Raw genomic sequence first — 16,216 nt, 5'->3', positions numbered from 1 at the left:
GGAGCAGACCCCAAGGAGGAGAGGTGTGTGAGGGATGGGCATCGAGGGCAGCTCAGGCTCTTTTGGGGTATTTTGTGTGCTCCAGTGAGAGCAGCACCACAGCCTGATGAGAGCAGTTGGGAGAGCCCCGTGTGCTGCCCCACACCGTGGTCACCCCCATGTCCCCCCTGCGGGGCCGCGGTGCAGCGATGAGATCCCCAAACATCAGCAAAGCCCCCCGGGAGGTCCGAGTCCCCCCATCCCACCAGGATGGGTGTGGGACACGGGGAGGTGGCACCAGCGTGTCCCTGTCCCCATCCCTGCCTGCTCCTCCCCAGGAGAACACAACCTGCAACGTTTGGGGGAACACCACCGACTACCGCAGCACACCCACCGAGGAGGACCTGTCCCGCACCCCGCTCCTGGTACGTGTCCCCATGGGCTGATCCCAGCCCCGTGCTGAGCCCTGCCTCCCCAAACCACAGAGAAACCCCATGGAAGGGGTGCCCCACGGGTTGTCCCCTTCTCGGTGGCACAGCGGGGACGCGGGGACGGCACGGAGCCCGCAGGGGTGCTGCTCCAACCCTCACCACCTTCCCCCCTTGCAGAACCACAGCAACTCCGACGTCGTTTCCATCGACTGCAATGTGAAACTAGCCCCCAACGAGGAGATGAACTTGCACTTGCGTGGCAATCTGTGGATGAAGTCACTGAAAGCAGTAAGTCCTCCCAGAGCAGACGCGTGGCTTTTGAGAAATACGCCCGAGGAGCCCTCACTTGGTGCAAACATGTTTGTTTTTATTTTCTCCTGCAATTGTTCTCTCTCCCAGGAAGTCTGGGTATGTGTGGGGTGATTTCTTTCGAATCTGATTTATTCCAACACAGGGAATTTAATCCCAAGCAATCCTTCTTGCTGCAATTAACCACCCTCACTCGCTGACCTGCACGATCAACTGGGGCAAAGCCATGGGGGCAGCAGGGGGCACCCAGCCGGGGTTGCTGGGCCCTGTGCCACGCCTGGTGCTCAGCTCCAGCCTCTCTTTGTGCAGCTGAAGTTCAAGTCACTGAAGCTCACCACGAACGCCGCCCTCCAGCGACGCTTCGGGAGCCCCTTCGTCTTCCGCGAGGAGGACCCCAGCCGCCAGGTGAGCCAGGACCAGCTCCCAGGCTGGGAAACCCAAAAAAAACGTGGGGCAGGACGGTGCCATGAAGCCCCAGCAGCTCTGGGGAGGCTGCAGCACCGAGCCCTGACCCCGCAGGGCGAAGCCCCGAGGACGGCAGAAGGGCTGGAGCCAGGCACCAGCAGCTCCCCAAAACTTCGAGCACCCTCAGCATCCCCACCATCACGTTTCTGTGCTCTTTGCAGATAACATTTGAAATCTCCAAGCCGGAGGAGTCGCAGATCCCCATCTGGATCATCCTGGGGAGCACGTTAGGGGGGCTCCTGCTCCTGGCGCTGCTCGTGCTCGCGCTCTGGAAGGTGAGCAGCCCCCTGGGCCATCTATTTTGGGTGGCTGCGGCTCGGCAGAGCCCCCATCTGTGGTGTCCCACCCTGGAGGGACCCCTTGCCCCCAGCTCCACACCCACAGCCCCCCAGCACCACCTCGTCCTCCTCTCACGGGGGTCCTGGCAAGAAAACAGCTTTGGACCCTCCAGTCCCAGCTCCGGGGATGCTCCATTGGGCATCAAAACCTTCTCCAGCCTCTTTGCACCTCCCCTGTATTAATATCTGGGGCCTGAACTGCCTGACAACACCCCTTGAAAAGCAAGGCATCCCCAGGCTGAAGTTACAGCGGGGTTTTCTCTTCTCTCTGATCCCTACAGCTCGGATTTTTTAAAAGCGGCAGCCGCAGGAGAGAGGCGGAGGAGGAGCAGAGCGCCAAGGTGCTGGAGTGATGCTCCCGGTGGGGCCGGGGGGCTCGGCCCCCTCTCGCCGCCCTCCTCGGCGCTCGCTGCTCACCGGGAGATGCTCGTCTCGATGCCGAGGGACTTTGGGGGCTGAGAGACGAGACGAGAACGCACCCCTTTGTGTGAAATCGCCTGAACAGGTCCAAAACAGACAAATACCAAAAAAAAAAAAAAAAAAAAAAAAAAACCAACGACACCAAAAAAAAAATACCAAAAAAAAAAAAAAAAAAAAACAAGAAGCAGACAAACCCAGCCCCTGTTTGGTGGCCCTATGCCATGGGTTCAAACTGCTTTTAGGACAGCCCTGCCCTAGCGGGGCTGGCAGTGGTGCAGAAGGGACGGGGCAAGCGCGCACCCCACAACCCGGGGTGAACCAGGTGCAGCATCCCCAGGGGAACAATCTTTAGCAATTTCCATTTTTTCATGATTTTTTTTTTTAATTTTCATAGTGGGGCTGTGTCAAACCCCAGGGCTCCCCTGCCCCAAGGAAGGGGAATCTCTCGGCTGGGGGGAAAAAGAGCAAACTTGGGGGTGGAAATAATGAATCCGTCCCGAGGGGCTGCGGGGTCTGGGGGGCTCCCACAGGGCACAGCGAAGCTGCAGCTCTCGGACTGCTCAGCTACATGGAGCAATCAGCTGGAGGTTTTAATTTGCCTTCTTGATGCACTGAATACGAATAATAGCAAATTAAAGCACCTTAACGCATATCTCCAGCATCCAGCTGTACATACTTATTCTAGAAATATTTGCCTGTTTAAGCAAAGGAGAAAAAAAAAATCAAGAAATCTTTTTTAAAATCTTTTTTAAAAAATCAAAAAAAAAATAAAATGTTCAAAGTGTTTTCTACAAACTGAGCAGTTTCGAAGAGCTTGCGTCCAGCAAGGGTCCGCACGTGTACTATAAGTGTATATATTTGGTGTCACGCCAAGCCAGATGGTCAGTGCTGTTCGACAAAAATCTTTCTTTTTGCATAACAGAATTATTTATGCTAATATTAATTTTATGAAGGAGAAGAAAGCATATGTCCGCCTGATGTGTAATGAAGTGTGTTAAATACTGTCCTAGTATTTTTTAAGGATTAAAAATACGGTATTTTAAAAAAAACAAAGAGCCTCTGCTCCCGTTCTCTGCTACCCCAACGCACTCGGGGCGTTGCTCCTACCCCTGGGATGAGGACCACAGGGCTGAGGTTTGCCACTGATTTATTATGGGCTGCAAGGGGTTTGCAGCCTTCTTTTAAAGGGATGCTGTCAGGTGGGACATGTGGCCAGGGGATGCGGGTTTGGGGCCAGCGTGCTGCAGAATCAGCCCCACTGATGCTATAAAATGGGGAGGGATCAGGTTTTCACTGCTGGCATCCTCACCTGGGGTGGAAATCCTAAATGTCACAGCTGCTGGCTGTCCCTGGGACCGGCTGGGGTGCAGGGCTGCCCCGGAGAGCCAAAATCTGGTGTGGTGCTGGCACCCGCTGCCTTCACCAAAGTGCTTGAATTTTGCGGCTTAATTTTTCTCCTTTCTTAGGATCCCCCAATTTTCCTACTGAAATCAGTCTAGAGCTTGATTCCTGGGGAAAAAGCCTCACTGCTTTTCAAGGCTTTGCACAGAAGCATCCCAGACCTTGGTGCCGTGAAAATAGCAGCCACGTTAATTACAATGCAGTCTGAAAACAACAACAACAACAACAAAAAAATAGCTCAAGATCAGCAATGGCAGGGCCGTATCTTTCAGCAGGCAATGGGCAAGGAAAGCTCCCATGAGAGAAACCCAAGTTCATGGCACCCATGGGTGCTCTGTGACAGGATGGGCGCTGAATTGGGGGTTTTATTCCAGGGTGTGTGGCTGATGTGCAAGCTGTATGTTTGTGCACAGGGTGTGCAAATGTGCTTAGCTATTTCCCTTGACTTTGTCAACACTGAACTATAACGTTAAGCTTCATCCACATGGCCTGCATGTCCAGCTCAGAGCAGCTATTCCTGGGTTGTTTTCAAGATGTCTTACACCAGGGTGGCTCTGCAATGCCACAAAATAAGCGTGGCAGCAGCAGGGATTTCCTCCCAGGGCTGGAAAAAGCAGGGCCCAGCCCATGCTCTGCCCACGGCCCCGCTGCCCCGCACACGGCCACCCAGCAGCAAGGGTGAGCGTGGGGGGGCTCTGGGGAGTGAGGGGGTGTACGTACACATGGGGGGCACACACACGTACAGAAATACACAGACACCCCTCGGGATCTCCTGATCACAGGAGAGAATGTGCATCACTGAGGGGTGAAGGGGGGGAGAGAGAGAGAGTGTATCTGAAGTCTGAGTGTATTTTATATACATATATATGTATATATATAAATAAAGCTGTGGGATAGACACACATAGATACACACACCCACATCATCTACAATACGGAACACAGCCTCCCCCGTGAATAAGACTGCCCGGAGCTGAAAGCTGTGGAAAATAGAGAGATCTAGATATAGCAGTACATGTAGCTATAGATAGCTATAGCTACAGGAGATACAGCTATAGATATTCATATAGATACAGATAGATATAGATAGATATAAATACATGTGTATATGTAAACATGTACTATTATATATTATAATACAATATATGCGTGTACATACATGTATGTATACTAACATATTATATGTGTCTATACAAATATGTACATACATAATGTATATACTTCTCTGTGTGTATATATAGTATGTGTTTGTAGAGCTCTACATATGCATATATATATGCCTGTGTGTATGTACATACACCTGTGTGTGTGTTTGGGGGTGTATTTGAATGTATGTGTGCACACGCAGCTAAATATACGTATTTTTATGTGTATGCATATATGTGTATATATGTATATATATGTATGTATATGTATCTATACATATATATACATCTATAGGGTGTGTGTATATAAAAATAGGTCTGTAATGTGTGCATCTACATGTGTATACACAGAGGTGTGTCTGTACGTGCCTGTGACTCTACCTGTATGTGTGCACCCCCCCTTACACATCCATACATTTACACCCCCGTTGTCCCCTGCCCAGCAGCCAATGCCCCCTGGGCCTCACTGGGCACCGCCTGCCCGTGGCGAGAACAAAGTCCCCATGCAGGCCCAAAATGAGGCATTTTGGTAAAATTTGTGCACCCATTTGCACCACTGGGGTCTGTCACCGCACCTCAGGCAGCGCAGGATGGCAGACAAGCTGCTCTATGCAGTTACCTTGGGTCACCAAGTGTTTCCCCACCCCGTGGCACCTGGGGAAGGCATAATAAAATGAAATGAGCCCTGCTAAGCCCGCTGGAAAGAAACACGTCACCTCTTTCTCTTCAGTAACCTCCTTAGCTCTGCAAACTGGCACAGCCCGAGGCAGGGCCTGGTCCTGCACCTCCCTCCCTCAGCAAGAATTTGGGCCGGGTGTGGGGAAGGCCTGGCCCCATGTGGTGTCCCCGCAGCACTGGGGCTGAGGCACAGACCCTGCCGACCCCAAAACCTGGGGCTCTCCTTTTGGGGAAAAAAATTAAAAGTGAGGCACCCACCCAGCCATCGCTGCCGGAGGAGACAGCACGCGGCTCCTTTTTCCTGTGCGTCTCACACAGAGCTTTATAAAGAGCTTTAAATAACTCCCACAAAGACAGCAAGGGCACTTTTTCAGCTTTTAATGCTCAAAAAAAGAGATTTCCAGACCAAGGAACGGGAAGGTCCCAGGCTGGGGGAGCAGGGCCGGGCTGTGCCGCACCCTGAGGCGTGCACGAAATCTTTAACGCCACGCAGCCTCCTGCCTAGCACAGGGACTCAGGCTCTTCCCCTCCCCATAACATGCTTTCCAACCCCCTGAAAAGCTTTATCACTGTTCCTGGTAACAGCACACTCTCTCTTCAGGTCTTCACATACTGAAATCATCCCAGGAACGGCACGAACAAAGCAGAACCTCTGAAAATATCCTGCAACGCAGCCCAGGCAGGAAAGGATCAGACCAAAGCTACGGGAAGGGAGGAAGAAGCAGCCCGTCCACAAGATTTTTTGGTGTAACTTTTTCTTTTTCTCATTAAAAAGCAGAGCTGTGGGAGGAGCATCTTCCTCGACCTTACTGTTACCTACTGACATTTCAGCATGCGTGCTTGTTCCAGGAGCGGTTTTACACAGTTATTTCACAAGAACACAACACCGAGATTATTCCACGTCAGAAACAGCCCCTGAGAAAAACAGTGCAAGGAAATACTGTCTTAATCAAGCACAGCAACTCGTGGTGGTTTCCAGTAGAGCAACCCAGACTGTTTTGTTACACAGAGAGCAGCATCAGTTCCTAAAAGCTTTCAGCCCTCTCCCCACCTCCCACCCCCTTTCCCAGGTCAAATCCATTCAAGGACCACGGGCTCTCATTTTATCTGTATGCACGCTATCAATTATACATGTGCAAACACAGAAAGGCAGAGCACGGCATCAAAGCTGGCTTCCAAGCACGTGGCACGGGTTAACAGAAGACTTTTTGTGTAGCACACAAATGCTGATTCAGGTGTTGGTTCATTTTAACCAAGCCAGCCACCAGCAGCATTGCCAAGAACCAGCTGGTGCCTGCTCGCAAGGTGCTCGAGGAGCAGGGGCAAAGCTTCAGCAGCAGCGGACACGGTCCTCAAGCAGGAGATAAAAGCACTCCCCGTGTCTCGAGGAGCCACAGCGAGTTAAATATGCTTTATATTTCCACCTGTCAGGCTAAAAATCACCATGGTAAATTAAAGCAAAACACAAACTGCAGGTTTCCTGACGCATCTCAGCTTGGGGAGGACATTTGGGGCAGCCCCCTGCAGGAACACGAACCCCTTCCTAACTGTTTGGGAACACCTGCTTATGCTGTAAGGCCCCAGGTGGCTGAGCGTGGCTTTGCCATTTTGCCTGACCTTCAGCTGCAAGTCGTCGTGTCTTTGAAACTTCCAACCTACCTGAGATGTAAGTGACAGACACACTTTCGCTTTAGGAGGCAGCTTCCAGCAGAATAAAGTTTGCAGCTTGGAAGCCGGCGTGTTTCTAAAGCACTTCCCATTCAGGAGACACGACAGCCAAGGCTGACAGCATCGCACAGTCTACGCGACACTATTCTTGGCACCAGGCAAAAACTAGAGCTACAGACTAATTCCACATTCAATGTTTATTTATTTGTAATACAAATAGAAACGTGTGCCCAAATCCTGCCTTAAAGTTCTACCCGGATAGTTTAAAAAAAAACTACAGAACATTCTTTCATCTTCTGACAGTTAAAAAGCTGCGTTTAAAATAAACAGAGTTCTCAGTAGCCTGTCAAAACAAGTGACATTTTACTGTTGGAGCATCTGCAACTTCTACCAAGGAGAAGTACTTTCTCAAGCAACGGTTTTAATATACAATCAGTTGCTTATCATAAAAGATCTTATGATAGGACAATTTTTTAAAAATCAGTTTTAATAGAGATTTTCATAATGAAAGGAGTAAAAATCATGAAAAATTCTCCAGTCCAATTCGGGGAGGCACAGACTCCACGCTTGTTGGAAAAACCAGCTTCAAGCAGTATCACGCTCCAAAGGAAGACTCTCTTTGGCGACAGACTACTCCATTAGGAAGATACAGCATTTGGAATCCAGAGTGCACTTTTACATACTTTGAGTCAAAAAAAAGGTGCGTGTTGATCATTGGAACAACAAAAACAAGTTAAAAGCATTTTGAAATGTTGGGACACACACAAACACAAATACCCTATAAAATTTCTAGGTATCCATGCATGTTCTTTATATATGAGCAACTTAGCTACGTAAAAAGAAACCATGGTTCTGGTTCATTTAGATCAATGTGCAAGTTCATTTTTCAAAAGTTATTCCGTATTTACTGTAGCATTGGAAGCGGAGAGCTTGATGTTTCAACTTTTATTAGATGAATACACCACAGCTGAATTTAAACCTGTATTTCCTAACAGAGCATTCCTTACTTCTGTAGCTGTTGATAACTGCTGTTCAAAATTTAATTTAAAAAATAAAATAAAACTCAGATGTTACCAACATCTTCAGCATTAACTGAAAGGCATAAAAAGACGGTGAGGTATGAGAGCAGCGGACTGCTCTGTATGTTGAGACTTCATTTTTAACTACCACGTAATTTCCATTTTTTTTTTAATCCTACCTCACTTCAGGAAGTTTTAAAATTTGTAAAGCCACTGCCTCAGCAGCAGCGTGACAAGGGCTTTCAGAAGTGCCTTTGTGTATAACTACTTAAAGCAATCTTCAGCAGAGACGTGTGTTTGAAACAAAACATTCTGCACCAGTTATATCAGGAATCTTTTCCTTTTGTTTATAAAAACAAGAGATAACAAAACAGTTATTACTTTTTTTAATTAAAAGAAATGACCAAAACCTCCAACACCAGATTTGACTACAGGAAAATTTTGTGGCTTTTTTTTTTTTTCCCCCCCGAGATCTGCATGAGAACTGAGGCTGCAGACTGAATCCAAAGGAACCAAAGTGACAGAAGAGAGAAACACAACTCCATGTACACACATATATTCTGTGGTCTGCAACGGATGTCGTGATGGGATAGCACCACCATGAAAGATCTTATGTGGCCTAGTGAAACTTGACAAATTCTTCCAGAGTTCTGGGGATCTGGTTTTGGTAGCTGATGTTATAGATCCGTACTGCTCGGGCAGCCAGGCACTTGAGACTCAGCTTCATTTGAGTTTTAAGGAGTATTTCAGACACCCCCGTTGTACTTTTATCCAGGGGGGTTTTCTTCTGCTTATTCGTCATGTCTGTGTGAGCACCAGCCTCCACCAGGCTAATGATGATGGAATGCAATGTCAAGAAGTCGCTGATGGGCCGGTGGTACTGGACGATGATGTGGAGCGGGCTGTTTCCTTCGTTGTCCACAGCGTTCACGTCGGCACCACAATCCAGCAAGAGCTTTGTGACGAGCGCGTTCGGAAAGCTGCAGACGTCATTCGTGTGGAAATCATCCACGGGCGTGCTGGAATTGACGGCGTGATGCAGCAAGCTGGAGCCGTCCCGCGTCCTGGGATCGAGATGAATCAGGTTGTAAATCTGCTTGTTGATCCGCGACTGATCCTCCTCGCTGCACTGGGTCTTGGTGGAGATGCAGACCAAGTAGAGGAAGGTAAAAATGTTGCATTCGTAGTTGTCCATGGCTGTGTGGATGTCGGCGTCCTGGGTGGTTTTGATCCGGGACATGCCCTGCTCTATTTCCAAGACGCTGCACCTCAGGACACTCTCGATGTCCTTGGCTTTAACGGGCTCGTTTAAGTGAATCATCTGAGAAAAGACTTGGGCAAACCTCAGGAGGTCCTTATGAGTGTTCCTGTTGCCTTTTTGCCTCAGATGCAAGGCATGGAGCCACAGCTTGATACACTGCTCAAACTCCATGTTGTCTGCGTACACAGCCCCCCGGTAAATAATGGGGTGAGACACATCGATATTGTCCGAGCCCAGGATTCTCTCCCGCACAATGAGGCCTTCCATGTGAAGGGCATCTCTGTCCTGCCTTATCAACTCTAATTCCTGAGGAGTTCTGCATTCAGTCCTGTTTCCGTAGGCCTCGATTTGCGGAAGAACCTCCTTCTCGATGATGTTCTCGCTGTCTCTGTACCTCTCCAGCATGGCCAGGTACAGGTAGTGGTAGGTCTTCATGATGTCGTAGTTTTCCCTGTCGTTCGCAAACGAGGCGCCCAGCAGCTCCAGCGCCTCGATCCGGCTCCTCCGGTCGCAGTCGGCGTGGGCCAGCAGCAGCTCCACCACGTCGGCCTTGCAGCTCTCGGCGGCCACCTTCAGCGGGGTCATGCCGTGCCCGTTGACCATCATCGCCGCCTTCCACTTGACCAGCTCCCTGACGATCTCCAGGTGGCCGGCCTCGGCCGCGAAGTGCAAAGCCGTGGCGCCGCAGTGGGCCTTGGCGTTGGGGTCCGCGTGCTGCTCCAGCAGGTACCTCACCACGTCCGTGTGGCCTTTGTAGGCCGCGATCATGAGGCAGGTGTTGTCGTACTTGTTGGCGATGCTGATGTTGGCGTTGTTCTCCACCAGGTACTTGACGATGTCCAGCCTGCCGTCGAAACACGCGGCCCTCAGGGGAGTGGAGTTGGTCACCGTGGTGTGGTTGACGTTGGCGCCGTGGCTCACCAGCAGCTTGACCACCTCGAAGTGCCCGGCCCCCGCTGCGCACCACAGAGCTGTCGCTCCATCGATGACAAAGCTGAGAAGGGAAGGGCAGAAAGAAGCCGTCAGAGGGCTGCGCTTTGAGAAGAGCGAGGGATCTCTAAAAAAGAGCCGAGTGCTGTGCCGCAGGCAGGCACCCAGCCACCAGGAGGTATTTTACAGCTACCCTGAATCTAAAAGCGAGGGGACTTGGTGGATTAGCCAACAGGAGCCTTACCCAGCACAGGGACCTCCTCAAGGAAGGAGAGATGGGAGCTGAACTTCAAAGCAGCCCAGGGATTTAGCCACAGCTTGCACTAGTACTTCCCGGGCTGCTTTGAAGATCCTACCTGCGGGCTCCAGCCCCCAGCCTACAGCAAATTACCACGCCTTTGATCCCCTGTGCCAGAAGCTGGCACGTTCGAGGAACGGATAAAGCTTAAATTCAGCTATTGACAAAGAGACTCCGAACTCGGGCACGGGTAACAGCACAGCTGGGCAATACGCCGGCTGTGGCAGCAAGCCTGGCCCTGGGGATTTCAAATCACTTCTCTGGGTCTCTGCAATTGCCACCCCTTCCGCTGTGCCGACGGTTTTTGGTGTGAGGGAGCACGCTGCAAACAGGCCGGTGAGCGGGTTAAAAAAGCAGAACTCGAGGAATAAAGTAAAATTCACAAAAGCAGAAGCTCTGCGAAGCTGGACGGCCTCGCAGATCTGTTTTACATTACGGCCTTGCAGACAGCTCGCTGGCACTGGTGAACGTGGGGACAGCTAACTTCAGCAAAACCTCACGGCTTCCTGAGCTGGTCTCATTCCCAATCGCAGCGCTGTTACCTACACAGATAAGGCTGATGGCCTTTCCATTCCCCCCAGCCCTTTGAAGTAGCCCTTAAACGCAGAAGCAGGCGGTGCAGCTAATATACATTCAAGGCACATCCCAAGGCGCAGAGGAGGGACAAATATCCGATTTCCTGATGTCCAGAGAGTCACATTTTCCAAAATTAAAATATCACGGGAACACCGACTCAACGTGAAGCTGGGCTGCAATTTTTATCATTTTCCAAAGCCCTCGCGTGGCTGCACAGGAGCAGCTGCCTGGCCGTCTGGAAGCCCAGCACCTCCAGACAACACTTGAGAGGCTGTTTAAGAGCTCTGGCAGGCAGAGATGTCTGCGTAACCAACGTGGCTACCTTTGTTCACAGCAAGAAGTGCCTTATTTTGCACCAATATAACCACATTAAAGTACTTTTGTGCTGAAGCAGTAAGGCAGGATCTAAGGCTCGCTAGCGAACAGAGGGTAATTTATCGGTGTGCTGCAGGTCCGGTTACAAGTCGAAAGCCCGGAGCCCAACCCAGTGGGGTTTCTGTGCCACCTTATCACAAAAATGAAAATAATGCCAAGCATGAGCTGGGATCATGTGCTGCCTTTCTTCTCAGCAGGCTGTGACTCCTACTGAGGCCAGGGAAGAGGTAACGGCACACTGTGCCCATTGTATCCCAAACAACACCTCCTTTAAGCTGTGTCTCTGTCAGGCAGAGGCTCCGGCAAGCAGATCACCACCCCATCGATGCTCAGCAGGCATGAAAAAAAAATTCAGCAGCAGAGGGGGAAACAGCTCTCCCTGCCTGCTCTGCCAACAGAAGCCCTTCCCTTATCTGACATCAGGGCAGGCACAACCCTAGGGAGTCTCAGCCACTTGTGAAAAGAGGGCTGGAAGAGGGAACAGAAAGCCAGAGGGAAGCCAGTTCCTGCCCCTCATTCAGCAAGCAAGAACCAAATCGGTCTCTCCCTGCGTTGGGCGGAGCTGTGCAGACACAGCTACAGCCCGTAAAGCTGGAGCCAGATGAAAGATATCAGGAGGGGGGGCAGTGTGATCCCGCCCCGTATCTGATGGGAGCTGCACACAGTCAGCTACCTGCAAAACCTGACGCTGTTCAGAGGGCCAACAACGTACCTGCGGGCTTAGTCAGCCGTATTTTTAAGCATGACGTAGGGACGACTACTTGGTGAGCGTTGTGGGAGATTTTATAAACAGGAGAGGTAAGGAAGGTCATGGCAGCACAGCTCAGGGAGGTGTGAGCACGACTCTGTGCAGATTTAATGGGAGGATGAGCAGCATTACTCCAAAAATGTGACAGAACAGTGACCGTGCTCGCTTAGTGATGTGCCAAAAAGTACACAGTGATGCTGTGAGGAGACGAAGATGTGTTTACAACCAGGCTTTCTGCAACGACCTGGCTGCATCTCCCCAAACCAACCCATTCAGAGGGCTCGGCGGCAGTGTCTGTGGCAGAGCAGTGCTCGTTTCTCTTTCCTTTCACCACCGCTGTTCACCAGAGCTGGGCTTGGGGTTTGTACCAGTGTACCCAGCTCCCTGTGCAGCTCCTGCCCTAAAATGCCATGTGTGCCTCCTGGTCACCACCTTTCCCTTCTGGTCACCACCTGTCCCTCCTGGTCACCACTTTTCCCTCTTGGATGCCACCTTTTCTTCCTGGTCACCACTTTTCCCTCCTGGCTGCCACCTTCCCCTCCTGCCTATCCCCACAGTGACGGGTGGCGATGAAGAATCACCGCCCCTCACCTCGTGCCCTTCCCTGACCCTCACTTAGTGCCTCCAGAGGCGCACAACACCACACCACACCGCGTGATGTCACAGAAAAACCCTTTTGGCCACCAGCCTCACCCCCACGGCCCCCAGATCTCCTCACCCAGCCTCATCCCAAAGGCACGCGACGCTCAGGGACGAGGCCGGGCGAGGCGTGACGCCCCCCAAAACCCCTCCACCTACCCGTCGAAGCGCACCGTGCCCGTCTGCTGGGTCTGCACGCGGTAGTGCTCGAGGAGCAGCCTCACCACCTTGGCGTGGCCGTTGCGGGCGGCGATGATGAGCGGCGTGGAGCGCTGCCCGCCGTGCTGGCTGACGTAGCCCAGCAGGTACTTGATGTCGCTCTCGGAGCGGTTCAGCAGCAGGGCGGCCAAGGTCAGCACCCTGCCCTCGCTCGCTGCCTTGTAGACGTACCCTGCCAGCCCCTCCATCGCCGCCTCCTTCTCCTCCTCCTCCTCCTTCTCCTTCTTCGCCTCCTCAGCCGCCACCACCCCGGCTCCCGGCTCGGGCTGCGGCTCCGTGCCGCCTCGGGGCACATGCGGCCCGGCCAGCCCCACGCTGAGGGCCGGGAGCCCGGCGGGGCCCGCACCCGCCGCCCGCCGCCTCACCCCAGGCCCATCCCCGTGGGCCGATGTCCCCGCCGGGATTCGAACCCGCGGCCCCCGCCTCCGCCTCTGCCTCTGCTGCTGCTGCTCCCGGGGGGATTCGAACCCGCGACCCCCGGGATATGGGAAGGGGGTGGGGGGGGCACCGGGGGGCAGCGCCGGGAGCGCGGCGGGCACCGGGCGTCCGCGGCCGCTCCGCCCCCGCCGCCGACTCCGGAAGGGGGAAAGCGGAAGGGCCGCGGCGGGCACGGGTTTTCCGCGGTCCCTGCCGGCAACGGGAGGCAGCGAACGGGAGTTCCGGGGGCTGCAAGGGCTTGGGGGGGGGGTTGGGGTTGTGCCTCCCGTCCCCCGGGTCCATGCCCAGCCTCTGCGGGGCTCCTCCTGCCCTCCTCAGGCCTGGGATTGGGTTTGGGTTGGATTTGTTTGCAGTTGGGTTCAGGCTGAATTTATTTATTATTATTATTATTATTTTGTGTGTTTATTTTTACAGAAAAGGGCAGCAGTTTTTACCCACCCGCCTGTGGGCTGCCTGTGCCCGGCCTCAGAGCCTCATCCCCAGATCCAAGTCCTTGCTGTGCAGCCCATCAGTGGTGTGCCCCCGCCATTCCCCTCAGCACGTCGTGGCCACCAAGCCAAGACCCCCCAGAAGCTCCCACCACCAAACCAGGACCCCCAAGCAGCCCCCACCACCAAACCAGGACCCTCAGGCAGCCCCCACCACCAAAGTGGGGCTCCCCACCACCAAACCAGGACCCCCCAGTAGCCCCCACCACCAAACCGGGACCCCCGTAGCCCCCCCTACCAAGCCAAGACCCCCTGGCAGCCCCCACCACCAAACTGGGACCCCCAGGCAGCCTCCACCACCAAATTGGGGCTCCCCACCACTGTACTGGGACCCCCTGGCAGTCCCCACCACCAAACCAGGACCCTCAGGCAGCCCCCACCACCAAAGTGGGGCTCCCCACCACCAAACCAGGACCCCCCAGTAGCCCCCACCACCAAACCAGGACCCCCAAGCAGCCCCCACCACCAAACCGGGACCCTCAGGCAGCCCCCACCACCGAACTGGGGCTCCCCTCCACCAAACCGGGACCCCCGTAGCCCCCACCACCAAGCCAAGTCCCCCTGGCAGCCCCCACCACTGTACTGGGACCCCCAGGCAGCCCCCACCACCAAATTGGGGCTCTCCACCACTGTACTGGGACCCCCTGGCAGCCCCCACCACCAAACCAGGACCCCCAGGCAGCCCCCACCACCAAACTGGGGCTCTCCACCACTGTAGTGGGACCCCCTAGCAGTCCCTACCACCCACCGCACCCCAAGGTGCTGCTGAGGGCACGTCAAGTAAAGCAACAGGCGACCCCAAGGCAGCCCCAACCACCAAAACGGGGCTCTCCACCACTGTACCAGGACCCCCCAGCATCCCCCACCACCAGCAGCACCCCAAGGTGCTGCCGAGGGCACGTCGAGTAAAGCGATAGGCGACCCCCAGCCTGCGCCGCCACCTGCCGCGAGCCATTGTGCTGAAGGGGATACGGTGTCGGCCGTATGAATAGTTAATTTAACGCCGTGCAACCAGAGCCCGGTGGAAAGTCGCGAGGCAGCTGGGCCCCCTGCATTATGCATGGCAGCACTGGTCAGGCCGCACATCGCCAAAACGAGCGCTGAGGAGATTGGGGGCGATGCCGGGCTGGAGGCGGTCAGCGCCGCGGTGTTCAGTCAACGGGGATCAGCTCCTGACAGGCACACGCGCCCCCGAGCTGCAGCCCGACAAGCAGGGTTCACGCTCAGTGTCAGCGGAGCCTGTCTCCATTACATCAATGATCTCCTCCACTTCGCAGGCTTTTTTTTTTTAACCAACCAAAGCCACGGCTGCCCAAGTGTACAAGAAGGTGCCTGTGGTGGAGCACTGCCACCATCCCTCGTGTCCTGCAGCCTCATCGCCTTCAGCAGGAATCCCCTCACTCCAAGCTGGCTGCACTCAGGACCACAGTTTGTCAGTGTGGCACCATCTGAAGTTATTATTCTGCAATTACCCTCTCATCTACGCAGATTTACACCAACAAAGAAACAAAAACACAAGTGTTTCAGTGGAATTACTGCAGTGCAGCCAGCAAGGGGCTGATCCTGAGGGTGTGTGAGTCTATGGAGGTACTCTGAGCACACGGAGGTACTTCAATGCCAGTAGTTCTTGTTTCTTTATCTGAGGAGCCCTGAAAGAGTTAAACATTGTGCTTCTCCCCTTCCTCTACTTTAAAAATAGCAAAGATTATCTGAGTGTGCTTTGGACGGGGAAAGCGAGTAAGCTGCCCGGCTTTTCCCTGTGGAACAGAGGGACAGACCGCCGAGGGGAAGGCCGTGGGCCCGGCCGATTCCCTGAGCACTGCCCCTCCGAAAAGCTGGGCTCACGGCTCCTCTCCAACACCACGGCAGCTCCTTTCTGCGCCCATCCAGCCCCGGGTGCCGTGGGTCCCTGCAGTCTGCAGGGTGTGGGTGAAAGCTGGGGCAAACACCATGGGAGCGTTGCGAATTATTGTGCTCAGATCCAGGAAATAACAGCACTCGGGGCTTTTCCTCCGCACCGCCCAGCCCCAGCACGAGGTTGCCAAGGAGGAAGAGGCAGCAGGGTGGCACTGGGCCCACACGGTGATGCGCAGCCGGGCTGCTCCACGTTTTGGGGCTGAACCGCAGGGATTTCAGCCCCGGCGCTGATCCTTTGGAGCAGCACTGCGTGCAAACACGGGACAAGTGTCAGTGTGCGTGTGCTTGGTGCTTACAGTAACAGCATTAATAAAAACGATAAAAATACGGGAATAGAATAATAAATAAATAAATAAATAAATAAAGGAATAAAGGAATAAAGGAATAAAGGAATAAAGGAATAAAGGAATAAATAAAGGAATGGCACCAAAAATAATAAAATGATGAGAAGAGGACTAAAGAGAATAAAAATACT

The 16,216-nt window shown here is 53.3% G+C and overlaps 2 protein-coding genes across 2 annotated transcripts in view; one reads left to right on the top strand and one right to left on the bottom strand.

The window, feature by feature from the left end:
• Positions 1-1,875, top strand: part of ITGA11 (integrin subunit alpha 11) — a gene marked incomplete at both ends in the record, with an annotated part of 38,160 nt that extends 36,285 nt beyond the window's left edge. Inside the window, 5 exons of the mRNA XM_084293238.1 lie at positions 318-404; positions 588-698; positions 1,029-1,124; positions 1,346-1,459; positions 1,804-1,875. Of these exons, the coding sequence (XP_084149364.1) occupies positions 318-404; positions 588-698; positions 1,029-1,124; positions 1,346-1,459; positions 1,804-1,875 (480 nt within the window). The remainder of the gene's footprint in view (positions 1-317; positions 405-587; positions 699-1,028; positions 1,125-1,345; positions 1,460-1,803) is intronic.
• Positions 1,876-7,062: 5,187 nt separating this feature from the next.
• On the bottom strand, positions 7,063-13,453 carry FEM1B (fem-1 homolog B). The gene is made up of 2 exons (XM_084293104.1): positions 12,839-13,453; positions 7,063-10,107 (listed from the first exon to the last, which is right to left on the bottom strand). The coding sequence occupies exons 1-2, from the start codon at positions 13,084-13,086 to the stop codon at positions 8,472-8,474; spliced, it is 1,884 nt and encodes a 627-aa protein (XP_084149230.1). The 5' UTR covers positions 13,087-13,453; the 3' UTR covers positions 7,063-8,471.
• Between the last annotated feature and the right edge of the window lie 2,763 nt (positions 13,454-16,216).

The sequence above is a fragment of the Netta rufina genome (genome assembly GCF_964035555.1).
Source record: "Netta rufina genome assembly, chromosome: 11".
Classification (NCBI taxonomy): Eukaryota; Metazoa; Chordata; class Aves; order Anseriformes; family Anatidae; genus Netta; species Netta rufina.
The sequence above is the reverse complement of the archived record's forward strand: the minus strand, read 5'-3'. Positions and strand labels throughout refer to the sequence as shown.